Source organism: Scyliorhinus torazame, chromosome 2 (genome assembly GCF_047496885.1).
Source record: "Scyliorhinus torazame isolate Kashiwa2021f chromosome 2, sScyTor2.1, whole genome shotgun sequence".
NCBI classification, from domain to species: domain Eukaryota; kingdom Metazoa; phylum Chordata; class Chondrichthyes; order Carcharhiniformes; family Scyliorhinidae; genus Scyliorhinus; species Scyliorhinus torazame.
Window position 1 is genome coordinate 398,109,905 of NC_092708.1, and position 27,518 is coordinate 398,137,422.

General features: G+C 55.4%; 1 protein-coding gene across 1 annotated transcript in view; it reads right to left on the reverse strand.

Annotated features, from left to right (window-relative positions):
- LOC140407704 (nesprin-2-like) overlaps nucleotides 1–27,518 on the reverse strand; it is a 273,730-nt gene that overhangs the window by 212,426 nt on the left and 33,786 nt on the right. Inside the window, exons 16-18 of the mRNA XM_072495012.1 lie at nucleotides 20,466–20,621; nucleotides 14,154–14,312; nucleotides 13,272–13,438 (exon numbers count right to left, since the gene is read on the reverse strand). Of these exons, the coding sequence (XP_072351113.1) occupies nucleotides 13,272–13,438; nucleotides 14,154–14,312; nucleotides 20,466–20,621 (482 nt within the window). The remainder of the gene's footprint in view (nucleotides 1–13,271; nucleotides 13,439–14,153; nucleotides 14,313–20,465; nucleotides 20,622–27,518) is intronic.

A 27,518-nucleotide genomic window follows, 5' to 3' on the forward strand; every position in this document is an offset into this window, starting at 1 on the left:
ACTCAGGGAGACAGCACGTGCAGAGTATCCAGAATCAACTGTATTATAAGAGTTAAAATAAAATAGAGTTGTACCACATACAACTGTGTTGGGTCATCTGTGCACCAGAGCACCCAACACCACAAGCCCTGGACACTGTCGCTATCCCAGTCTATGTCAGCCCTGGACACTGTCGCTATCCCAGTCTATGTCAGCCCTGGACACTGTCGCTATCCCAGTCTATGTCAGCCCTGGACACTGTCGCTATCCCAGTCTATGTCAGCCCTGGACACTGTCGCTATCCCAGTCTATGTCAGGATAATAGAAGTACCATTCAGATGGATTACAGGCTGAGGTGGAACTCTGTAAATGTCGGTCCCAGGCAGTGAGGTGCTGCTGTTTGTTTTGAGGGTGTGATGGTGCTGACAGCTCGGCAGGGATAGACTCTGGGACAATGCTGCCTGCAACAATGGAGGCCTCGAGGGCAGGTGCTGAAGGCAACAGATGTCTCTTTGGAAAAGCTGCTGCCTTGAGCCGGTGAATAGGATTAGCGTGCAGTCTGTCAGACACTCCCCCAATCATCTGTCAGCATTCAGAGTGTGTCACCGGGCCCCTCCCTTGGGCTACTTACTAACCACACCACGTGTCGTCTGCGTCACAGCGGAGAGGGACATATGGAGCAAGGACACGGGAGGTATTCACCAAGCTTAGGTTTAAATCCAGTTCTCAGCTAGTGCAGGAGTCCAGGATAGGTCAGGGTTTGTTCGGCCGCGACTACCAGAATTACATTTTAAATATTATATCAGAATTCTGTCGGAGCGGTTTCACAGAAACGCTGGGCGCGATTTAATGGCCACACTGACCCCGAAAATCAGCTCGCCGCAGCGTGGCCAATAGAAGCCAAGGTGCACGGATGGCACTGTCAATCTGGCAGGGGCACTGCCCGGGTACCCGGGGTGGCAGTACCAGGGTCCGGGTCCGAGGAGGGCCATGCGCATGAAAGGAGGGTGGAGGGGGTTTTAAAGGGTGGGGGATGCGGGGGAGGTAAATAGGGGCCTCTGGGAGATAGGGAGGGTGACAAGTGAGGGTCCTGAAAAATGTGCGGGTTAGGTGGATTGACCGTGATAAATTGCCCTTAGTGTCCAAAAAGGTGGCATGGGGTGGGGTTACTGGGTTACGAGGATTGGGTGGACGTGTGGGCTTGTAAGGGTGCTCTTTCCCAGGGCCGGTGCAGACTCGATGGGCCGAATGGCCTCCTTCTGCACTAAATTCTGTAATTCTATGACCATGGACACTGTGCAGATATTTTAACTGAATTTCAATCGGATATCCTCTCATTTTATGATTAACCATCTTCTTCCACTCTTATTCCCTTGGCATCAGTGGCGTCTCTTACTTTATTGGTCCTGATTGTCTCCTGCTCTGTTTACATTTCTTGTCGAGGGACCCCCACCTCTTACCAGGCGATGGGGTGGCAAAGTGGCATTGTCCCTGACGGGTAATCCAGCGAGACAGGCTGCTCTAGGCCCGGCTTCCAATCAAATTCAATAAAACTCGGGAATTAAAAGTCCAATGATTACCATGAAACCACAGTCGATTGTCCCACCTGATTCACAAATATCCTCCAGGGAAGGAAATCTGCCATCCTTTCCTGGTCTGGCCTACACGGGTTTTTTTGGGGTGTGGTTGTCCCGGCTGGGCCAGCATCCGTTGCCCATCCCCAATTGGCCTTGAACCCTGGGGTTTGCGCGGCCATTTTAGTGAAGGGCAGTTAAGAGTCAGCCACAGCAGGGTAGCTCAGTGGTTAGCACTGTGGCTTCACAGCGCCAGGGTCCCAGGTTCGATTCCGGCTTGGGTCACTGTCTGTGCGGAGTCTGCACGTCCTCCCCGTGTCTGCGTGGGTTTCCTCCGGGAGCTCCGGTTTCTTCCCACAGTCCAAAGATGTGCAGGTTAGGTGGATTGGCCATGCTGAATTGTCCTTCGTGACCAAAAAAAAAGGTTAGGAGGGGTTATTGGGCTACGGGGATAGGGTGGAAGTGAGGGCTTAAGTGGGTCGGTGCAGACTCGATGGGCCGAATGGCCTCCTCCTGCACTGTATGTTCTATGTTCACATCGCTGTGGCTCTGGAGTCACATACAGGCCAGGCCAGGTAAGGACGGCAGATTTCCTCCCCTGAAGGACAGTCGTGAACCAGGGGGGCCATTCTCCGAGCCCCGACAGCGGTGCGCGATTCTCCGAGGCGCGGAGAATCGCCGCCATTTCCGGCGGAGCATTTGGCACGGCCCCGGCCGCTGGAATTGGCGGGGCCGCCGATTCTCCGTCCCGAATGGCCGCTCCAATACGATAGAGTCCGACCGTTCACCCCTGGTCTGGAACTCTGCGGGAACGGTCGGGGGGGGGGGGGGGGGGGGGGGGGGGGGGCTCCTTCACCGGGAGGCCGGAGCGGCGTGAACCCCTCCGGCGCCGTGCTGGCCCCCTTCCTGTGGGGACCAGAATCATACGTAACCGGGCCCGGTTCTCGCCGCCATCAACTCTTGGGCCCAATATTGGAGAATCGCCCCCCAGATGTTTTTTGACAACAATCGACAATGGTTTCATGGTCATTGTTAGACGTTTAATTCCAGATTTATATTGAATTCAAATTTCACCGCCAGCAGTGGTGGGATTGGACCCGGCTCCGTGGAACATTACCCAGGGGCCAGGGGGCCTGGACTATTAGCCCAGTGACAATCACCACTGCCTTCCCTGTAACGCTCAGAATCCCGACAGTACAGAAGGAGGCCATTCAGCCCACTGAGTTTGCACCAGCCCGCCAAAAGAGCTCCCCTGTCCACCATGCCAGACCCCGCAACCTAACCTGCACATCTTTGGACTGTGGGAGGAAACCGGAGCACCCGGAGGAAACACACGCAGACACGAGGAGGACGTGCAGACTCCGCACAGTGACTTGAGGCTGGCGGGTCCCTGGCGCTGTGAGGCAGCGGTGCTAACCACTGTGCCACCCAGGCTCCAGGAATGTTATGCACAGGCTATTCGGCCCATCCTGTCTGTACCGGCTCTCCAAACGAGCATCGTGACTTAGTGCCTTTCCCCAGCCCTTTCCCCGTTCCCCTGTGCAATGTTTCTATTCAAATAATCATCTCATTCCTTCTTGAACGTCTCGGCTGAACCTGCCTCCACCCTCCCAGGCCATGCATTCCAGACCCCGACCACTCGCTGGGCGAAGAAGTTTGTTCTCACATCACATTTGCTTCTTTTGCAAATCACTTTAAATCTGTGCCCCTCTCGTTCTCGATCCTTTAACGAGCGGGAACAGTTTCTCCCCGTCTACATCTCTATCAAATCTCCTCTTAGCCTTCCTCTCTCCAAGGAGAACAGTCTCAACCTCTCCAATATATCCTCATGGCTGAAGCTTCCCATCCCTGGGACCATTCCTGTAAACCTCTCCCATCCCTGGGACCATTCCTGTAAACCTCTCCCATCCCTGGGACCATTCCTGTAAACCTCTCCCATCCCTGGGACCATCCCTGTAAACCTCTCCCATCCCTGGGACCATTCCTGTAAACCTCTCCTATCCCTGGGACCATCCCTGTAAACCTCTCCCATCCCTGGGACCATTCCTGTAAACCTCTCCTATCCCTGGGACCATCCCTGTAAACCTCTCCCATCCCTGGGACCATTCCTGTAAACCTCTCCCATCCCTGGAATCGTCCCTGTAAACCTCTCCCATCCCTGGAATCGTCCCTGTAAACCTCTCCCATCCCTGGAACCATTCCTGTAAACCTCTCCCATCCCTGGGACCATCCCTGTAAACCTCTCCCATCCCTGGAATCGTCCCTGTAAACCTCTCCCATCCCTGGGACCATCCCTGTAAACCTCTCCCATCCCTGGAATCGTCCCTGTAAACCTCTCCCATCCCTGGGACCATTCCTGTAAACCTCTCCCATCCCTGGGACCATTCCTGTAAACCTCTCCCATCCCTGTAAACCTCTCCCATCCCTGGGACCATTCCTGTAAACCTCTCCCATCCCTGGAACCATCCCTGTAAACCTCTCCCATCCCTGGGACCATTCCTGTAAACCTCTCCCATCCCTGGGACCATTCCTGTAAACCTCTCCCATCCCTGGGACCATTCCTGTAAACCTCTCCCATCCCTGTAAACCTCTCCCATCCCTGGAACCATCCCTGTAAACCTCTCCCATCCCTGGAACCATTCCTGTAAACCTCTCCCATCCCTGGAATCGTCCCTGTAAACCTCTCCCATCCCTGGAACCATTCCTGTAAACCTCTCCCATCCCTGGGAACATTCCTGTAAACCTCTCCCATCCCTGGGACCATTCCTGTAAACCTCTCCCAGCCCTGGGACCATTCCTGTAAACCTCTCCCATCCCTGGAACCATCCCTGTAAACCTCTCCCATCCCTGGAATCGTCCCTGTAAACCTCTCCCATCCCTGGAATCGTCCCTGTAAACCTCTCCCATCCCTGGAACCATTCCTGTAAACCTCTCCCATCCCTGGGACCATCCCTGTAAACCTCTCCCATCCCTGGAATCGTCCCTGTAAACCTCTCCCATCCCTGGAACCATTCCTGTAAACCTCTCCCATCCCTGGGACCATTCCTGTAAACCTCTCCCATCCCTGGGACCATTCCTGTAAACCTCTCCCATCCCTGGGACCATTCCTGTAAACCTCTCCCATCCCTGTAAACCTCTCCCATCCCTGGAACCATCCCTGTAAACCTCTCCCATCCCTGGAACCATTCCTGTAAACCTCTCCCATCCCTGGAATCGTCCCTGTAAACCTCTCCCATCCCTGGAACCATTCCTGTAAACCTCTCCCATCCCTGGGAACATTCCTGTAAACCTCTCCCATCCCTGGGACCATTCCTGTAAACCTCTCCCAGCCCTGGGACCATTCCTGTAAACCTCTCCCATCCCTGGAACCATCCCTGTAAACCTCTCCCATCCCTGGAATCGTCCCTGTAAACCTCTCCCATCCCTGGAATCGTCCCTGTAAACCTCTCCCATCCCTGGAACCATTCCTGTAAACCTCTCCCATCCCTGGGACCATCCCTGTAAACCTCTCCCATCCCTGGAATCGTCCCTGTAAACCTCTCCCATCCCTGGAACCATTCCTGTAAACCTCTCCCATCCCTGGGACCATTCCTGTAAACCTCTCCCATCCCTGGGACCATTCCTGTAAACCTCTCCCATCCCTGGAACCATCCCTGTAAACCTCTCCTATCCCTGGGACCATCCCTGTAAACCTCTCCCATCCCTGGAACCATCCCTGTAAACCTCACCCATCCCTGGAACCATCCCTGTAAACCTCTCCCATCCCTGGAACCATCCCTGTAAACCTCTCCCATCCCTGGGACCATTCCTGTAAACCTCTCCCATCCCTGGAATCGTCCCTGTCAACCTCACCCATCCCTGGAACCATCCCTGTAAACCTCTCCCATCCCTGGAACCATTCCTGTAAACCTCTCCCATCCCTGGAACCATTCCTGTAAACCTCTCCCATCCCTGGGAACATTCCTGGAAACCTCTCCCATCCCTGGGACCATTCCTGTAAACCTCTCCCAGCCCTGGGACCATTCCTGTAAACCTCTCCCATCCCTGGGACCATTCCTGTAAACCTCTCCCAGCCCTGGGACCATTCCTGTAAACCTCTCCCATCCCTGGAACCATTCCTGTAAACCTCTCCCATCCCTGGAACCATTCCTGTAAACCTCTCCCATCCCTGGGACCATTCCTGTAAACCTCTCCCAGCCCTGGTACCATTCCTGTAAACCTCTCCCATCCCTGGAACCATCCCTGTAAACCTCTCCCATTCCTGGAACCATCCCTGTAAACCTCTCCCATCCCTGGGACCATTCCTGTAAACCTCTCCCAGCCCTGGGACCATTCCTGTAAACCTCTCCTGCACTCTCGCTAATTGACTCACATCCTTCCTCTCGTGTGGCACCCAGAACTGTACACAATATTCCAGCTGAGGTCTAACTAGTGTCTTGTATAAATTCAGCATAACCTCCTTGCTCTTGTGCTCTATAACCCTTATTAATAAAGCTCAGAATACTCTATGCTTTATTAACTGCCCTCTCCACCTGTCCTGCCACCTTCAATGATCTATACACACATATACCCAGGTCCCTCTGCTGCTGCACACCTTTAAGAATTTTACCCTTATTTTATATTGTCTGTCCGCGTTCTTCCTACCAAAATACATCACCTCACACTTCTCATTAAACTTCATCTGCCACCTATCTGCCCACTCCAGCAACTTGTCCACATCCTTTTGAAATTCTACACTGCCCCCTTCACAGTTTTGTATCATCTGCAAACGTTGAAATTGTCCCCTGCACAGCAGTGTGGCCGAGTCTGAAATGGGCCGTGTGAGGGATGAGCAATCAATACTGAACCCAGTCAGCAACACCCACCTCCAATCAACAGAAAGGAAAACTAGTTTACAGCCTTTGCCCTTCCCGATTTACCCTTTTCCATTCGGACACGGGTCCCATCGCAGTTTAGGTGGTGTGGTGGTATGTATGAGGGGTAATACGGTACACCATGAATGCCGAGGAGCTATTGGAGGACAGATGCTGGGTCCTGATTGGATCTGCCGCCTACTGGGCTCCACCCAGATAGGCGGGGTATAAGAACCTGGTTTCTCCCAGCAGCTGCATTCTGTGACTGAGCTGCTGGGGAACAAGTCTGCTCAATAAAGCCTCGATTGAAGTTCTCTACGTCTCGCCTCGTGTGTGATCGATGGTGCTACAATTTATTGAGCAGACTTAAAAAGGAATATGGAGCTCCGGATCGCCCCGGAGTGCCTGCGAATCGGCCCCCAAGCAGCTAACGCAACATCGGCGTTTAAGCACTGGCTGGCGTGCTTTGAGGGATACCTCCGAACGGCCCCCGGCAGACCAACAGAAGACCAGAAGATGCAGGTCCTGCATTCCAGGGTGAGTCCCGAAATCTACTCACTCATCGAGGATGCGGAAGACTTCCCAGCGGCGATCACCTTGCTGAAAGAGACCTACATTAGGCCCGTCAACCAGGTCTACGCACGCTACCAGCTTGCGACGAGACGACAAATCCCCGGGGAATCGCTAGACGAATTCTACAATGCTCTAACGATCCTGGGAAGAAACTGCAACTGCCCAGCGGTTACGGCGAACGAACATACAGACCTCCTGATCAGAGACGCGTACGTAGCAGGTTTGGCATCGTCGCAAATTCGCCAGAGACTTTTAGAGAAAGACTCTCTCGGACTCACAGAGGTACGGGCCCTCGCAGCCTCCCTCGACGTGGCCTCCCAAAACGCCCGCGCCTATGCCCCCGACCGCACTACAGCCCCTTGGGCTCCGTGGACCCCCGGCACCCACCCCCCCCCCGCAAGCTTGCGCGGCCAGAACCCCAGACCACCCGGGGGGGCCCCGCTGCTATTTTTGCGGGCAGCCGAAACACCCCCACCAGCGCTGCCCGGCCGATTGGCCACCTGCAAAAGCTGCGGCAAAAAGGGGCACTACGCAGCGGTGTGCCAGTCCCGTGGAGACGTCGCTATCTCCGGGGAAGAAACGGCGCCACGGACTCAACCCCCCCCAATGACCCACGAGTGGCCAACGGGCGCCGCCATTTTGGACCCTGGACACCACGACGGGGGGGACGGGCGCCGCCATCTTCCTACCCACGGGCCACATGCTATCCATGGGAGCGGCCATTTTGTCCACCCCCGACCGCGTGCGATCCATGGACGCCGCCATCTTGGCTGACAGGAAAGGACCCCAGCGTGGACGGCTCCACACTGCCTGAAGACAACGATCTGATACACCAACCACGTTTGGCATCGGTGACCCTGGACCAGTCGCGGCCCCGGACGCCCCAGCCAACAATGACGAAGGTGCTGGTGAACGGGCACGAGACGCCGTGTTTGATCGACTCGGGGAGCACGGAGAGTTTTATTCATCCGGACACGGTAAAACGCTGACCCCTGGTAATTCGTCCAAGCACCCAAAAGGTTTTCCTGGCGGCGGGGTCCCACTCCGTTGAAATCAAAGGGTTCTGCATCGCAACCCTAACGGTGCAGGGGAGAGAGTTCAAAAATTACCGGCTGTACGTCCTTCCCCACCTCTGCGCTCCCACCCTTCTGGGGTTGGACTTCCAATGCAACCTCCAGAGCTTAACATTCAAATTTGGCGGCCCTATACCCCACTGACTGTCTGCGGCCTCGCGACCCTCAAGGTCGAACCGCCCTCCTTGTTTGCGAACCTCACCCCGGATTGCAAACCCGTCGCCACTAGGAGCAGACGGTACAGCGCCCAGGACCGGACGTTTATCAGGTCCGAAGTCCAGCGACTGCTGAAGGAAGGCATAATCCAGGCTAGCAACAGTCCCTGGAGAGCCCAGGTGGTAGTTGTGAAGACCGGGGAGAAGCAGAGGATGGTCATAGACTACAGTCAGACCATCAACAGGTACACGCAGCTAGATGCGTACCCTCTCCCCCGTATATCCAACATGGTCAATCGGATTGCACAGTACAAGGTCTTCTCCACCGTGGACCTCAAGTCCGCCTACCACCAGCTCCCCATCCGTCCCGGTGACCGCAACTATACTGCCTTCGAAGCAGCCGGGCGGTTATACCACTTTTTAAGGGTTCCATTCGGCGTCACGAACAGAGTCTCGGTCTTCCAATGGGAGATGGACCAAATGGTTGACCAGCACGGGTTACGGGCCACGTTCCTGTATGTCAACAACGTCACCATCTGCGGCCACGACCAGCAGGAACACGACGCCAACCTCCGAAAATTCCTCCAGACCGCCAACGCCCTCAACCTCACCTACAACGAGGAAAAATGCGTGTTTAGCACCGACCGTCTAGCCATCTTGGGCTACGTAGTGTGTAATGGAGTGATAGGCCCATACCCTGAACGCATGCGCCCCCTCATGGAGTTCCCTCTCCCCCACTGTGCCAAAGCCCTGAAACGCTGCCTGGGCTTCTTTTCTTATTACGCCCAGTGGGTTCCCCAATACGCCGACAAGGCCCGTTCACTAATCCAGTCTACTACTTTTCTCCTGTCGACAGAGGCATGCCAGGCCTTTAGCTGCATCAAAATGGATATCGCAAAGGCCACGATGCGCGCCATCGACGAGTCCCTCCCCTTCCAGGTCGAGAGCGACGCATCCGACGTAGCTCTGGCGGCTACTCTCAGCCAAGCGGACAGACCCGGGGCCTTTTTCTCCCAGACCCTCCACGCTTCAGAAATTCGCCACTCCTCAGTAGAAAAGGAGGCCCAAGCCATAGTGGAAGCTGTGCGACATTGGAGGCATTACCTGGCCGGTAGGAGATTCACTCTCCTCACTGACCAACGGTCGGTAGCCTTCATGTTCGATAATGCACAGCGGGGCAAGATAAAGAACGACAAGATCCTGCGGTGGAGGATCGAACTCTCCACCTACAACTACGAGATCTTGTACCGTCCCGGAAAGCTGAACGAGCCGTCCGATGCCCTATCTCGCGGCACTTGTGCAAACGCACAAGTGGACCGCCTCCAAGCCCTCCACGAGGACCTCTGCCACCCGGGGGTCACTCGCTTCTACCACTTTATAAAGGCCCGCAACCTCCCGTACTCCGTCGAGGACGTCCGAACAGTCACCAGGAACTGCCAAATCTGCGCAGAATGCAAACCGCATTTTTTCAGGCCAGATAGAGCGCATCTGATCAAGGCTTCCCGTCCCTTTGAACGCCTCAGTTTGGATTTCAAAGGCCCCCTTCCCTCCACCGATCGCAACACGTACTTTCTTAACGTCGTTGACGAATACTCCAGTTTCCCCTTCGCCATCCCCTGCCCCGACATGACCGCGGCCACGGTCATTAAAGTCCTCTGCACCATCTTTACCCTGTTCGGTTTCCCCGCCTACATCCATAGCGATAGGGGGTCATCCTTCATGAGTGACGAGCTGCGTCAATTCCTGCTCAGCAAGGGCATAGCCTCGAGCAGGACGACCAGCTACAACCCCCGGGGGAACGGGCAGGTAGAGAGGGAGAACGGAACGATCTGGAAGACCGTCCTACTGGCCCTACGGTCTAGGAGTCTCCCAACTTCCCGCTGGCAGGGAGTCCTCCCGGATGCCCTTCACTCTATCCGGTCCCTGCTGTGCACCACCACTAACCAAACGCCTCACGAGTACCTCCTTGTCTTCCCTAGGAAGTCCGCTTCTGGAACGTCACTTCCGACCTGGCTGGCGGCCCCGGGACCCATCCTGCTCCGGAAACATGTGCGGGCGCACAAATCAGACCCACTGGTGGAGAAGGTACATCTACTCCACGCAAACCCGCAGTACGCCTACGTGGCGTACCCAGACGGCCGACAGGACACGGTCTCTCTGCGGGACCTGGCGTCCGCCGGAGCTCCCCACACCCCCCCAACACCAATCACCACCCCCTCACTCCCGCCGGTGCACCCCACAGCCACCCCCTTCCCGGGGGGTATCGGTTCTCCTCCCAGGCCCGTCCAGGAGTAAGGAAACAGAGAGGGACAGCGGGATGCTCCCAGAGTCGACCGGACCCGAGCCCGCACCACCACCCGGGCTGAGACGATCGGAAAGGGCGACCAGGGCACCATCTCGACTCATCGAATCGACTTAAGATGTAAATAATTCAGTGGCCCAGTAAAGCGGCATTGTTGTAAATAGTTAATGCTGCGAATCGGGTTAAGATGTAAATAATTCAGTGGCCCAGTAAAAGCGGCATGGTTGTAAATAGTTAAATGGTTAAGGCACCGACCCTGTAAACCCCTACCACCATACCATTCACCACCCCACCGGCTTCTTTTTTAACAAGGGGTGAATGTGGTGGTATGTATTAGGGGTAATACGGTACACCATGATGCCGAGGAGCTATTGGAGGACAGTTGCTGGGTCCTGATTGGATCTGCCGCCTACTGGGCTCCACCCAGATAGGCGGGGTATAAGAACCTGGTTTCTCCCAGCAGCTGCATTCTGTGACTGAGCTGCTGGGGAACAAGTCTGCTCAATAAAGCCTCGATTGAAGTTCTCTACGCCTCGCCTCGTGTGTGATCGATGGTGCTACAGGTGGAGCCCATCCAATCAGCACAGCTCCTTCCAGAGCTCCTTCCTGGTCTCCGTTCCCAGGTGCTCTGCTCCCTGACACCAGCTGTTTACCACACGTTCATTCTCCTGATCGGTCCGCTTCTGTGCCACTTCGCACGTAGCTCAGTCAGTAGTCCACAGATTATTAACTGCGAGCTCCTGATTGACTTTCAGCCGGACATCTTCCCTGTTTCTACCCCTCCTGTTCTTCCCAGAATGGACCATGCCGACTGGATTTAGCCCCTTCCCAAGTTCCTCCTCCCTTAACCTGGTGCCTTCGGGATTCTCACTCGAGATGCAGAAGATGATGTCTATCTCCAGAATTATGCAGTTTCCTAATTACTATCACATTTGTCTTCAGTCCTTCCCCATACAAACCTTACTTATTTAATTAAAATCTCGACTCACTGACTGTGTAGTTAAACCACGTAAGTTTAACTAGTTAAGCTAAAAGTTTAATTCAGCATTTACACTTTTCTGGGGTGCCGGTGTAAACTGCAACCCTGGTTTCGAGGGAAAAAAACCTGAAAACTCACCAATCAATTGACCTCGCCGCTTACCTAATTAATGCCCCTGGGCATCACCCTCAGGTCTCCTGCTCCCTCTCTCAGATCATCCCTCATTTTGTAAAAGGCCAGAGCAGCGCCTCCTCCCCCGCTTCACCTAATTCCCCAAATTAAGTACTCTGTCAAAGCGATACACTGTCGAGCTTGACTTTGTGACACTTATCAATGTGTAAACAAAATCTTCCTGCCTTCACACCAGCTAAAATTCCAAAGACCTGCGTCGGGCCCTGCTGCCTCGGCAACCAGTTCTAATTAGCCAACTAATTAACAAAGTATGTAGCTGCCACTAGCCGGCTTATCGCTGAATTAGGCTGAAATAAAACACAAGTTAATGGTAAAGTTAAGTTCAATGCTACAGGCAAATCCTGATCAGGTTTTAGAAAGATGTCAACCCTCTAAATACCCACAACTCAGCGAGCCCCCCCCCCAGTCACCCTGCCCACCCCCCCCCCCCCCCCCCCCCCGTCACCCTGCCCACCCCCCCCCCCCCCCCCCGTCACCCTGCCCCCACCCCCGATTCCAGCTGGACTTCCGAACCACTGGATTATGTGAGGGGACCAGGCATTGGACGGTTCTTCCGAGTGCAGAGAATGTTCGGAGATTTGATCGAGGCATTTAAAATCAGGAAAGGTTTAGAAAGAGTAAATAAGCAGATACGAGGCCAATCGGTCCATCAAGTCTGTACCGACCCCTCCGAAAGAGAACCCCACCCAGGCCCACCCCCATCCCCGTAACCCCGACTAACCTTTTGACACTAGGGGGCAATTTATCACGGCCAATCCGCCTAAACCTACACATCTTTTGGACTGTGGGAGAAAAGCGGGGCACCCGGAGGAAACCACGCAGACACGGGGAGAAGGTGCACACTCCGCACAGTCTCCCGAGGCCTGAATTGAACCGGGTACCTGGTGCTGAGAGGTAGCAGTGCTAACCACTGTGTCACTGTGGCAACCAGAAGAGTCAGATTTAAAGCGACTGACAAAAGAACGAAAAGGAACAAGAACACGTTATTTTACGCAGGGAGTTATTGCAATCTGGAATGTGCCATCTGAAAGGGAGGAGGAAGCAGATTTGGCAGCACCTTTCAAAGGGGAACTTCATAAATACTTAGAAACAGAAAAACTGCAGGGTTATGGGGACAAAAAGAGAATAGGACTAATTGGATAATTCTTTCAAAGAGTTTCAAACATGTTGGGTTGAGAATTGGGTGCAGTGAGGGAGGAGGTGCTGGGCTTTTACAAAATAAGGAGGGAGGGAGCAGGAGGCCGGAGTGTCAAAATCCCGGAGACATTAATTCGATAGCAGGTGGGTGATTGGTGGGTCGGTTTCATTTTCTTCTCTCTAAACTGGGCTGTCGTTTAAACTGGGACCAGCTTCAGTGCTGTGTCATGTGACAAATTGCAAAGCATGTAAGGAGGTGTGATAATTGGAGGAATCATGTATTCGCGCACCACCCCCCCCCCTCCCCACACCCCGTTGCTCTCACGCCTCTTTCTTGCCTCGTCCCTTTCTGCTCTCCCCCATTACCCCCCCCCCCCCCCCCCCACCTCTCCCACTCAGCTAGCCCTTCCATCAGCTCCTCCCCTGCCCCCTTACCCCTTGCCCACCCGTTTACCTGGCCTCAATGACTTCGAGGAGGTGCTGCCAGTGGTTATTGATGAGATGAAGTTTGTTCTCGATCTCAGGGGCCTTCGACGTGCTGCTGGCTTTGATCAGTTCACCGCCCAGCTGTGACAGCTGGACTTTGTTCCTGTTGTAGAGTTTAATTTCCCCCATACAATCCTGAAACAGAAATCACAGACAATCACCTCAAACTGACGCACAGCTCACAGGACACACACTTACCCAGTTCCAACTCTTCCATCCAGCTCTAATCTTTCACAACCAAATCAATGACATCACCTCTCAATTCTCTAAACTCAAGGAGATACTTGCCAATATCATCCAATCTATCCGGATAATTTTATGAGCGAGTGGCACGGCGACGCAGTGGTTAGCACTGCAGTCTCACGGCGCCGAGGACCCGGATTCGATCCCGGCCCTGGGTCCCTGTCCATGTGGAGTTTGCACATTCTCCCCGTGTCTGCGTGGGTTTCGCCCCCACAACCCAAAGATGTGCAGGGTAGGTGGATTGGCCACGCTAAATTGCCCCTTAATTGGAAAACAAATCCCATCTAGAAGGACAAGAGCAGCAGATACCTGGGAACCCCACCGCCTGGAGGTTGCCCTCCGAGTCACTCACCCCCCTGACTGGGAAACATATCGCCGTTCCTTCACTGTCGCTGGGTCAACATCCTGGAACTCCCTCCCTAACAGCACAATGGGTGTACCTACACCACACTGACGGCAGCGGTTCAAGAAGGCAGCTGGCCCCCACCTTCTGAAGGGCAATTAGCAGCGAGCAATAAATGCTGACTTAGCGAGCGGTACCCAGATCCCCAAGAATGAATTTAATAAAAACTAACTCAGCACAGACCAATGATAAAGAACCCCTCACCTTCTGGAGCCTCTCGATCATCTCCTCTACACCAATATCTGTGTTCTGAGAGACCCGAGCTTCCATCTGCTTCAGCCAGTCCTCCAGCTGTTTGCTCTTGGTGTTAAACACCACCCACTGTTTGAGCCGGTCACTTATCTCCAACCTTCGCAAGGACACCTACAGGATTAGTGCACAGAGCCAGTTAGTGTATTAATGCAGGGAGATAAATGCACTTTGTATCACACAGGAGGAACTGCAGCCGGGACAGAGAGGCAGGTAGTCCAACATTACACATCACAACTCGCGTTTGGACCAGGAAAACGTTCCAGAAGTACTGCTCGTCAAAAGAGACACTCATTTGCTCATCTGTCTTCCCCCCTCTTCGCTGAGTAATGTTAGGGAGAGAATATTTATTCTCGGTCTCACCTTGTTTGTGCTCTACCCCAAACTCTTTCTCTCTCTCCGAGCAGCCTGCCCTGTGCAGCACCACTCTCAACCCAGAGGCTAATTCTCAGAACACGGCACAGTGGCAGGTGCAGCAAAGGGCTCCGCTGCAAATTTAACAACAATTTAAATTTATGCAGCACCGATATCATCATCAGGCACCTCGAAGGGGTTTCACCGGAGCATTTATAAAACACAAATTCTCAGAGTTTTAAACCTGCGACTAGATTAATGCTGGATAAATACTGATTCCCGCACCCACCTTCAGAGTGAAGACCAGGATGGGGAGCAGACAATGCCAGTTCCATCGTTCAAGATCATAGCTTTGCGACTCCCATTCCCGCTAATCTACCCCCATTCCCGCTAATCTACCCCCATTCCCGCTAATCTACCCCCATTCCCGCTAATCTACCCCCATTCCCGCTAATCTACCCCCATTCCCGCTAATCAACCCACATTCCCGCTAATCTACCCCCATTCCCGCTGAGCTACCCCCATTCCCACTGAGCTACCTCCATTCCCACTGAGCTACCCCCATTCCCACTGAGCTACCCCCATTCCCACTGAGCTACCCCCATTCCCACTGAGCTACCCCCATTCCCACTGAGCTACCCCCATTCCCACTGAGCTATCCCCATTCCCGCTGAGCTACCCCCATTCCCACTGAGCTACCCCCATTCCCACTGAGCTACCTCCATTCCCACTGAGCTACCTCCATTCCCACTGAGCTACCTCCATTCCCACTGAGCTACCTCCATTCCCACTGAGCTACCCCCATTCCCGCTGAGCTACCCCCATTCCCACTGAGCTACCTCCATTCCCACTGAGCTACCTCCATTCCCACTGAGCTACTTCCATTCCCGCTGAGCTACCCCCATTCCCACTGAGCTACCTCCATTCCCACTGAGCTACCTCCATTCCCACTGAGCTACCTCCATTCCCACTGAGCTACCCCCATTCCCGCTGAGCTACCTCCATTCCCGCTGAGCTACCCCCATTCCCGCTGAGCTACCCCCATTCACGCTGAGCTACCCCCATTCCCGCTGAGCTACCTCCATTCCCGCTGAGCTACCCCCATTCCCACTGAGCTACCTCCATTCCCGCTGAGCTACCCCCATTCCCGCTGAGCTACCCCCATTCCCGCTGAGCTACCTCCATTCCCACTGAGCTACTTCTATTCCCGCTGAGCTACCTCCATTCCCACTGAGCTACTCCCATTCCCACTGAGCTACCCCCATTCCCACTGAGCTACCTCCATTCCCACTGAGCTACCTCCATTCCCACTGAGCTACCTCCATTCCCACTGAGCTACCCCCATTCCCACTGAGCTACCCCCATTCCCACTGAGCTACCCCCAATCCCACTGAGCTACCCCCATTCCCGCTGAGCTACCTCCATTCCCACTGAGCTACCCCCATTCCCGCTGAGCTACCTCCATTCCCACTGAGCTACCCCCATTCCCACTGAGCTACCTCCATTCCCACTGAGCTACTTCTATTCCCGCTGAGCTACCTCCATTCCCACTGAGCTACTCCCATTCCCACTGAGCTACCTCCATTCCCGCTGAGCTACCCCCATTCCCGCTGAGCTACTTCCATTCCCACTGAGCTACCTCCATTCCCACTGAGCTACTTCCATTCCCACTGAGCTACTTCCATTCCCACTGAGCTACCTCCATTCCCACTGAGCTACCCCAATTCCCGCTGAGCTACTTCCATTCCCACTGAGCTACCCCCATTCCCACTGAGCTACCTCCATTCCCGCTTGGGATTCTTCAGGTTCCATCAGGGATGAGGCAGGCGTGCCCAGTCTCCCGTGACCTTTCGCCTTGGCGATAGAAGGGAAGAGCGAGGTGTTCCCGATCAATGCTAGAGGACAGGAGAGGAGGTGAGCGGAATTGACATTGCGGGTGGTGGGGGTGGGTTTTCGGTATCTAAGTATTCAGGTGGCATGGAGCTGGAGGGAATGAAGGCGGGCTTAACAGATGGGATGGCCTCTGGCTGGGCGCGTGCAGACGGTGAAATGGACGGTGCTGCCCAGGTTTCTGTCCATGTTCCGGAACCTAGCCATCTTTTTCCCCTAAGTCCTTTTTCAGGATGGTGAATGGGATAATTTGGGGGTTTGTGTGGGCGGCGAAGACCCCGCGGGTGAGGAGGGTGTTCCTGGGGTGGTGTTGAGGGTGAGGAGGGTGTTCCTGGAGTGGTGTGGGGGGGGGGGGGGGGGGGGGGGGGGGTGGCGATGGCGAATTTAATGAATTATTACTGGGCAGCGAACATTGCAAGGGTGAGGAAATGGGCGGTGAGGGGGGGGTGGAGGCGGTGTGGGGTAGGGGGACGGGTTTGTGGGCACTGCTGTTGGTGCCCCCTCCGTTCCCACCGGTCAGTTACTCCGTGAGCCCAGTGGTGGTTGGGGCGCTGTGGGTGTGGAGCCAGTGTGGGCAGCATTTCGGGTTGGAGGGCATGTCGTGGTGGGCCCCGATACGTGACACCACAGGTTTGTGCCGCCGGGGCTGGATGGGAGGTTCCGGCAGTGGTGGTGGCAGGTAGGGGTGGAGTACGTCAGGGAGTGCTCCATCGGGGGTACGCTTGCGGAGTTGGAGGAATTCTGAGCTGCCAAAAGGGAATGGGTTCAGGTACCTGCAGGTGGGGAACTTTGTGGGGACACAGGTGCTGTCTTTCCCAGGATGCCGTCTCCGGTGTTGCAGGAGAAGGTGTCGGAGGAGGATGATATTGGGGAGGGGAGGGTGTCGGGTGTCCACAGCTGGAGAGGGAGGGCCCTCTGGTGGAGGAGATTAAACGCAAATGGCAGAAGGAGTTGGGCGAGGAGGTGGGGCCGGGACAGGGGCTGAGGCTTTGAGGAGGGTGAACATGTCCTCGTTGTGGGTAAGGGTAAGTCTCATTTAGTTTAAAGTGGTGCATAGGACCCACATGACAGTGGCAAGGATGACCCGGTTCTTTGTTTTGGGGGGGGGGGGTCAATGATGTCCAAGTGTTTATGGGCGTGTCCAAAACTGAGGGGTTCTGGGAGGGTTCTCAGATGTTATGTCCATTTTGGTTGTGGGAGTGGCCCCGGGTCAGGTGATGGCGATATTTGGGGTGTCGGAAGATCCAGGAGGGGGAAAGACAGGCCGACGTTTTGGAGACAGATTCTGTTGTGTTGGGGGGACTGGGAGCCGCTGAAGGCAGGGGTGTGGGCGAGCGAAATGGTCGGAGGTCCGTGGGTATTATGGGAGGTTGGGGGCTTGTGGTTCCTGTTTTGATCGATATTTTTATGTATATCTGTAAAAAGCCTTGAATAAAAATATTTTAATAAAAAACCTATGGCCACTAACTGCCTCCAGTTTGCTCGATAAGTGAGCCGGATTCTCAGAGGCAGTTGGCGGGTGAGTCTCTGTGAGGCTGTGTCGTGTCCGGTTGTTGTGCTGTCTATGGGAGACTTTAACTTTCCAAATATTGACTGGAAAAGATATAGTTCGAGTACATTAGATGGGTCGTTTTTTGTACAGTGTGTGCAGGAGGGTTTCCTGACACAGTTTGTTGACAGGCCAACAAGAGGCGAGGCCACGTTGGATTTGGTTTTGGGTAATGAACCAGGCCAGGTGTTGGATTTGGAGGTAGGAGAGCACTTTAGGGACAGTGACCACAATTCGCTGACGTTTACGTTGATGATGGAAAGGGATAAGTATACACCGCAGGGCAAGAGTTATAGCTGGGGGAAGGGCAATTATGATGCCATTAGGCATGACTTGGGAGGGGTAGGTTGGAGAAGTAGGCTGCAAGTGTTGGGCACACTGGATAAGTGGAGCTTGTTCAAGGATCAGCTACTGCGTGTTCTTGATAAGTACGTACCGGTCAGGCAGGGAGGAAGGCGTCGAGCGAGGGAACCGTGTTTACCAAAGAAGTGGAATCTCTTGTTAAGAGGAAGAAGGAGGCCTATGTGAAGATGAGGAGTGAAGTTTCAGTTGGGGCGATGGATAGTTACAAGGTAGCGAGGAAGGATCTAAAGAGAGAGCTAAGACGAGCAAGGAGGGGACATGAGAAGTATTTGGCGAGTAGGATCAAGGAAAACCCAAAAGCTTTCTATACGTATGTCAGGAATAAGCGAATGACTAGGGTAAGAGTAGGACCCGTCAAGGACAGGGATGGGAAGGTGTGTGTGGAGTCTGAAGAGATAGGCGGGATACTAAATGAATATTTTTCGTCAGTATTCACTCAGGAAAAAGATAATGTTGTGGAGGAGAATGCTGAGACCCAGGCTATTAGAATAGATGGCATTGAGGTACGTAGGGAAGAGGTGTTGGCAATTCTGGACAGGCTGAAAATAGATAAGTCCCCGGGGCCTGATGGGATTTATCCTAGGATTCTCTGGGAGGCCAGGGAAGAGATTGCTGGACCTTTGGCTTTGATTTTTATGTCATCATTGGCTACAGGAATAGTGCCAGAGGACTGGAGGATAGCAAATGTGGTCCCTTTGTTCAAAAACGGGATCAGAGACAACCCCGGCAACTATAGACCGGTGAGCCTCACGTCTGTAGTGGGTAAAGTCTTGGAGGGGATTATAAGAGACAAGATTTATAATCATCTAGATTATGAATAATATGATCAGGGATAGTCAGCATGGCTTTGTGAAGGGTAGGTCATGCCTCACAAACCTTATCGAGTTCTTTGAGAAGGTGACTAAACAGGTAGACGAGGGTAGAGCAGTTGATGTGGTGTATATGGATTTCAGTAAAGCATTTGATAAGGTTCCCCACGGTAGGCTATTGCAGAAAATACGGAGGCTGGGGATTGAGGGTGATTTCGAGATGTGGATCAGAAATTGGCTAGCTGAAAGAAGACAGAGGGTGGTGGTTGATGGGAAATGTTCAGAATGGAGTTCAGTTACAAGTGGCGTACCACAAGGATCTGTTCTGGGGCCGTTGCAGTTTGTCATTTTTATCAATGACCTAGAGGAAGGCGCAGAAGGGTGGGTGAGTAAATTTGCAGACGATACTAAAGTCGGTGGTGTTGTCGATAGTGTGGAAGGAAGTAGCAGGTTACAGAGGGACATAGATAAGCTGCAGAGCTGGGCTGAGAGGTGGCAAATGGAGTTTAATGTAGAGCAGTGTGAGGTGATTCACTTTGGAAGGAATAACAGGAATGCGGAATATTTAGCTAAGGGTAAAGTTCTTGGAAGTGTGGATGAGCAGAGGGATCTAGGTGTCCATGTACATAGATCCCTGAAAGTTGCCACCCAGGTTGATAGGGTGGTGAAGAAGGCCTATGGAGTGTTGGCCTTTATTGGTAGAGGGATTGAGTTCCGGAGTCAGGAGGTCATGTTGCAGCTGTACAAAACTCTGGTACGTCCGCATTTGGAGTATTGCGTACAGTTCTGGTCACCGCATTATAGGAAGGGCGTGGAGGCTTTGGAGCGGGTGCAGAGGAGATTTACCAGGATATTGCCTGGTATGGAGGGAAAATCTTATGAGGAAAGGTTGATGGACTTGAGGTTGTCTTCGTTAGAGAGAAGAAGGTTAAGAGGAGACTTAATAGAGGCATACAAAATGATCAGGGGGTTGGATAGGGTGGACAGTGAGAGCCTTCTCCCGCAGATGGAAATGGCTGGCACGAGAGGACATAGCTTTAAACTGAGGGGTAATAGATATAGGACAGAGGTCAGAGGTAGGTTCTTTACGCAAAGAGTGGTGAGGCCGTGGAATGCCCTACCTACAACAGTAGTGAACTCGCCGACATTGAGGGCATTGAAAAGTTTATTGGATAAGCATATTGATGATAATGGCATAGTGTAGGTTAGATGGCGTTTGTTTCGGTGCAACATCGTGGGCCGAAGGGCCTGTACTGCGCTGTATCGTTCTATGTTTTATGTTCTATAAACAGAAGAACGTACCGTCACATCCAGCTGCTCCCACTGACATTCCAGGATCGACACCTCTTCTTGGAATCCAGCTGCTGCGAAGGGGACTAGGTGCTCGCCGAGGACGGCTTTCACTCTGCTCAACTCTGCAAGCCTGTTCGACCAGAATCGCAACGGTTCTCCCAGCTCCTGCCATTCACAACAGAAGCAGTTACAAAACTCTCCGTGCACGGTGTAGGCTGTCTGTGTGACGGGCAAACGGTGAGCAAGTGGAGGGGATTGGTGACGATGAGGATTCATTCAGAGTAATGGTGTGGTGGTAATGTCACTGGGCTGGTGATCCAGAGACCCAGGCTGACCCTGTGTGGACGGGGCTTTAAATCCCAGCAGGCTGGGTGTGCTGCAATATGAAGCTGGTCTCCGAGATGGTGACTATGAAACTATCAATTGTCATAATATTATGGGCCAGGGTTTCGAGAACCCCAAAGTGCATCATGCAGTTCACCTGACCCACAACTTTTAATAGATTGTGGTATGGGGAGCACACGGCCCACTCTACAGGTGCGATGCGACAGAGAACTAATGTATATTTCAACAAAAACAATGTTTATTGTATGAATCCAGTTAACATTTTATAAACACACAGTAAACATCTTATCGTCTAGGAACACTGATACTCCCCCCAACGATACAGTATTCTATAGGTAACCCTTAGTAACTTTCCTAACAACATCCATAAGCCAAACACCCTTTTTAACAAAGGCAGTAGGTTTGCATTCCTTACAGAAACAGGGATTACTTTGCAATCATCAAGTGATCTGGAGACATTCTTTAGCATGCAGAGAGAGAGACCAAAATACACATCCTTGGTTTGGATGCAGCTCTCCAACCGAAAACGAAACTGAAACTCAAGACCCAAAAACAGCTTCCAGCTCAAAGCAAAAGTAAAAAGCAGGGCCAGAGCCCAGCTCCACCCACACACTAACATCACTGCAGCCAGAGCCCAGCTCCACCCTCACACTGACATCACTGCAGCCAGAGCCCAACTCCACCCTCACACTGACATCACTGCAGCCAGAGCCCAGCTCCACCCCCACACTGACATCACTGCAGCCAGAGCCCAGCTCCCCCCACACTGACATCACTGCAGCCAGAGCTCAGCTCCACCCCCACACACTGACATCACTGCAGCCAGAGCCCAGCTCCACCCACACACTGACATCACTGCAGCCAGAGCCCAGCTCCACCCCAACACACACTGACATCACTGCAGCCAGAGCCCAGCCCCACCACCACACTGACATCACTGCAGCCAGAGCCCAGCTCCACCCACACACTGACATCACTGCAGCCAGAGCCCAGCTCCACCCCCACACTGACATCACTGCAGCCAGAGCCCAGCTCCACCCCCACACTGACATCACTGCAGCCAGAGCCCAGCTCCCCCCACACACTGACATCACTGCAGCCAGAGCCCAGCTCCACCCACACACTGACATCACTGCAGCCAGAGCCCAGCTCCCCCCACACACTGACATCACTGCAGCCAGAGCCCAGCTCCACCCCCACACTGACATCACTGCAGCCAGAGCCCAGCTCCACCCCCACACTGACATCACTGCAGCCAGAGCCCAGCTCCACCCCCACACACACTGACATCACTGCAGCAAGAGCCCAGCTCCACCCACACACTGACATCACTGCAGCCAGAGCCCAGCTCTACCCACACACACTGACATCACTGCAGGCAGAGCCCAGCTCCACCCCCACACTGACATCACTGCAGCCAGAGCCCAGCTCCACCCACCCACACACTGACATCACTGCAGCCAGAGCCCAGCTCCACCCCCACACATTGACATCACTGCAGCCAGAGCCCAGCTCCACCCACACACACACTGACATCACTGCAGCCAGAGCCCAGCTCCAACCCCACACTGACATCACTGCAGCCAGAGCCCAGCTCCACCCCCACACACTGACATCACTGCAGCCAGAACCCAGCTCCACCCACACACACACTGACATCACTGCAGCCAGAGCCCAGCTCCACCCCCACACACACTGACATCACTGCAGCCAGAGCCCAGCTCCCCCCACACACTGACATCACTGCAGCCAGAGCCCAGCTCCCCCCACACACTGACATCACTGCAGCCAGAGCCCAGCTCCCCCCACACACTGATATCACTGCAGCCAGAGCCCAGCTCCAACCCCACACTGACATCACTGCAGCCAGAGCCCAGCTCCACCCACACACTGATATCACTGCAGCCAGAGCCCAGCTCCACCCCCACAGTGACATCACTGCAGCCAGAGCCCAGCTCCACCCCCACACACACTGACATCACTGCAGCCAGAGCCCAGCCCCACCACCACACTGACATCACTGCAGCCAGAGCCCAGCTCCACCCACACACTGACATCACTGCAGCCAGAGCCCAGCTCCCCCCACACACTGACATCACTGCAGCCAGAGCCCAGCTCCACCCCCACACTGACATCACTGCAGCCAGAGCCCAGCTCCACTCACACACTGACATCACTGCAGCCAGAGCCCAGCTCCACCCCCACACTGACATCACTGCAGCCAGAGACCAGCTCCACCCCCACACACACTGACATCACTGCAGCCAGAGACCAGCTCCACCCACACACTGACATCACTGCAGCCAGAGCCCAGCTCCACCCCCACACTGACATCACTGCAGCCAGAGCCCAGCTCCACCCACACACTGACATCACTGCAGCCAGAGCCCAGCTCCACCCTCACACTGACATCACTGCAGCCAGAGCCCAGCTCCACCCCACACACACTGACATCACTGCAGCCAGAGCCCAGCTCCCCCACACTCTGACATCACTGCAGCCAGAGCCCAGCTCCACCCCCACACTGACATCACTGCAGCCAGAGCCCAGCTCCACCCCCACACTGACATCACTGCAGCCAGAGCTCAGCTCCACCCCCACACACTGACATCACTGCAGCCAGAGCCCAGCTCCACCCCCACACACACTGACATCACTGCAGCCAGAGCTCAGCTCCACCCCCACACACACTGACATCACTGCAGCCAGAGCCCAGCTCCACCCCCACACTGACATCACTGCAGCCAGAGCTCAGCTCCACCCCCACACACTGACATCACTGCAGCCAGAGCCCAGCTCCACCCCCACACACACTGACATCACTGCAGCCAGAGCCCAGCTCCACCCCCACACACACTGACATCACTGCAGCCAGAGCTCAGCTCCGCCCCCACACACACTGACATCACTGCAGCCAGAGCTCAGCTCCACCCCCACACACACTGACATCACTGCAGCCAGAGCCCAGCTCCACCCCCACACACACTGACATCACTGCAGCCAGAGCCCAGCTCCACCCCCACACACACTGACATCACTGCAGCCAGAGCCCAGCCCCACCACACACACTGACATCACTGCAGCCAGAGCCCAGCTCCACCCACACACACACTGACATCACTGCAGCCAGAGCCCAGCTCCACCCCCACACACACTGACATCACTGCAGCCAGAGCCCAGCTCCACCCCCACACACACTGACATCACTGCAGCCAGAGCCCAGCTCCACCCCCACACACACTGACATCACTGCAGCCAGAGCCCAGCTCCACCCACACACACACGGACATCACTGCAGCCAGAGCCCAGCTCCACCCCCACACAGACTGACATCACTGCAGCCAGAGCTCAGCTCCACCCCCACACACTGACATCACTGCAGCCAGAGCCCAGCTCCACCCCCACACTGACATCACTGCAGCCAGAGCCCAGCTCCACCCCCACACACTGACATCACTGCAGCCAGAGACCAGCTCCACCCACACACTGACATCACTGCAGCCAGAGCCCAGCCCCACCCCCACACTGACATCACTGCAGCCAGAGCCCAGCTCCACCCCCACACACACGGACATCACTGCAGCCAGAGCCCAGCTCCACCCCCACACACACTGACATCACTGCAGCCAGAGCCCAGCTCCACCCCCACACACACTGACATCACTGCAGCCAGAGCCCAGCTCCACCCCCACACACTCTGACATCACTGCAGCCAGAGCCCAGCTCCACCCACACACTAACATCACTGCAGCCAGAGCCCAGCTCCACCCCCACACAGACACCACTGCATCCAGAGCCCAGCTCCACCCCCACACTGACATCACTGCAGCCAGAGCCCAGCTCCACCCCCACACACTCTGACATCACTGCAGCCAGAGCCCAGCTCCACCCCCACACTGACATCACTGCAGCCAGAGCCCAGCTCCACCCCCACACACTCTGACATCACTGCAGCCAGAGCCCAGCTCCACCCACACACTGACATCACTGCAGCCAGAGACCAGCTCCACCCCCACACACTGACATCACTGCAGCCAGAGCCCAGCTCCACCCCCACACACACTGACATCACTGCAGCCAGAGCCCAGCTCCACCCCCACACACACTGACATCACTGCAGCCAGAGCCCAGCTCCACCCCCACATACTGACATCACTGCAGCCAGAGACCAGCTCCACCCACACTCTGACATCACTGCAGCCAGAGCCCAGCTCCACCCCCACACTGACATCACTGCAGCCAGAGACCAGCTCCACCCCCACACTGACATCACTGCAGCCAGAGCCCAGCTCCACCCACACTCTGACATCACTGCAGCCAGAGCCCTGCTCCCCCCACACACACTGACATCACTGCAGCCAGAGCCCAGCTCCACCCCCACACTGACATCACTGCAGCCAGAGCCCAGCTCCATCCCCACACACTGACATCACTGCAGCCAGAGCCCAGCTCCACCCCCACACACTGACATCACTGCAGCCAGAGCCCAACTCCACCCACACACACTGACATCACTGCAGCCAGAGCCCAGCTCCACCCCCACACTGACATCACTGCAGCCAGAGCCCAGCTCCCCCCCCACACTGACATCACTGCAGCCAGAGCCCAGCTCCCCCCCCACACTGACATCACTGCAGCCAGAGCCCAGCTCCACACACACACTGACATCACTGCAGCCAGAGCCCAGCTCCACCCACACACACACTGACATCACTGCAGCCAGAGCCCAGCTCCACCCCCACACTGACATCACTGCAGCCAGAGCTCAGCTCCACCCCCACACTGATATCACTGCAGCCAGAGCCCAGCTCCACCCCCACAGTGACATCACTGCAGCCAGAGCCCAGCTCCACCCACACACTGACATCACTGCAGCCAGAGCCCAGCTCCACCCACACACTGACATCACTGCAGCCAGAGCCCAGCTCCACCCACACACTGACATCACTGCAGCCAGAGCCCAGCTCCCCCCACACTCTGACATCACTGCAGCCAGAGCTCAGCTCCACCCCCACACACTGACATCACTGCAGCCAGAACCCAGCTCCACCCCCACACACAGACATCACTGCAGCCAGAGCCCAGCTCCACCCACACACTGACATCACTGCAGCCAGAGCCCAGCTCCACCCCCACACTGACATCACTGCAGCCACAGCCCAGCTCCACCCCCACACACAGACATCACTGCAGCCAGAGCCCAGCTCCACCCACACACTGACATCACTGCAGCCAGAGCCCAGCTCCACCCACACACACACTGACATCACTGCAGCCAGAGCCCAGCTCCACCCACACACACACTGACATCACTGCAGCCAGAGCCCAGCTCCACCCCCACACTGACATCACTGCAGCCAGAGCCCAGCTCCACCCCCACACACACTGACATCACTGCAGCCAGAGCCCAGCCCCACCACCACACTGACATCACTGCAGCCAGAGCCCAGCTCCACCCACACACTGACATCACTGCAGCCAGAGCCCAGCTCCACCCCCACACACACTGACATCACTGCAGCCAGAGCCCAGCCCCACCACCACACTGACATCACTGCAGCCAGAGCCCAGCTCCACCCACACACTGACATCACTGCAGCCAGAGCCCAGCTCCACCCCCACACTGACATCACTGCAGCCAGAGCCCAGCTCCACTCACACACTGACATCACTGCAGCCAGAGCCCAGCTCCACCCCCACACTGACATCACTGCAGCCAGAGACCAGCTCCACCCACACTCTGACATCACTGCAGCCAGAGCCCAGCTCCACCCCCACACACACTGACATCACTGCAGCCAGAGACCAGCTCCACCCACACACTGACATCACTGCAGCCAGAGCCCAGCTCCACCCCCACACTGACATCACTGCAGCCAGAGCCCAGCTCCACCCACACACTGACATCACTGCAGCCAGAGCCCAGCTCCACCCTCACACTGACATCACTGCAGCCAGAGCCCAGCTCCACCCCACACACACTGACATCACTGCAGCCAGAGCCCAGCTCCCCCACACTCTGACATCACTGCAGCCAGAGCCCAGCTCCACCCCCACACTGACATCACTGCAGCCAGAGCCCAGCTCCACCCCCACACTGACATCACTGCAGCCAGAGCTCAGCTCCACCCCCACACACTGACATCACTGCAGCCAGAGCCCAGCTCCACCCCCACACACACTGACATCACTGCAGCCAGAGCTCAGCTCCACCCCCACACACACTGACATCACTGCAGCCAGAGCCCAGCTCCACCCCCACACTGACATCACTGCAGCCAGAGCTCAGCTCCACCCCCACACACTGACATCACTGCAGCCAGAGCCCAGCTCCACCCCCACACACACTGACATCACTGCAGCCAGAGCCCAGCTCCACCCCCACACACACTGACATCACTGCAGCCAGAGCTCAGCTCCGCCCCCACACACACTGACATCACTGCAGCCAGAGCTCAGCTCCACCCCCACACACACTGACATCACTGCAGCCAGAGCCCAGCTCCACCCCCACACACACTGACATCACTGCAGCCAGAGCCCAGCTCCACCCCCACACACACTGACATCACTGCAGCCAGAGCCCAGCCCCACCACACACACTGACATCACTGCAGCCAGAGCCCAGCTCCACCCACACACACACTGACATCACTGCAGCCAGAGCCCAGCTCCACCCCCACACACACTGACATCACTGCAGCCAGAGCCCAGCTC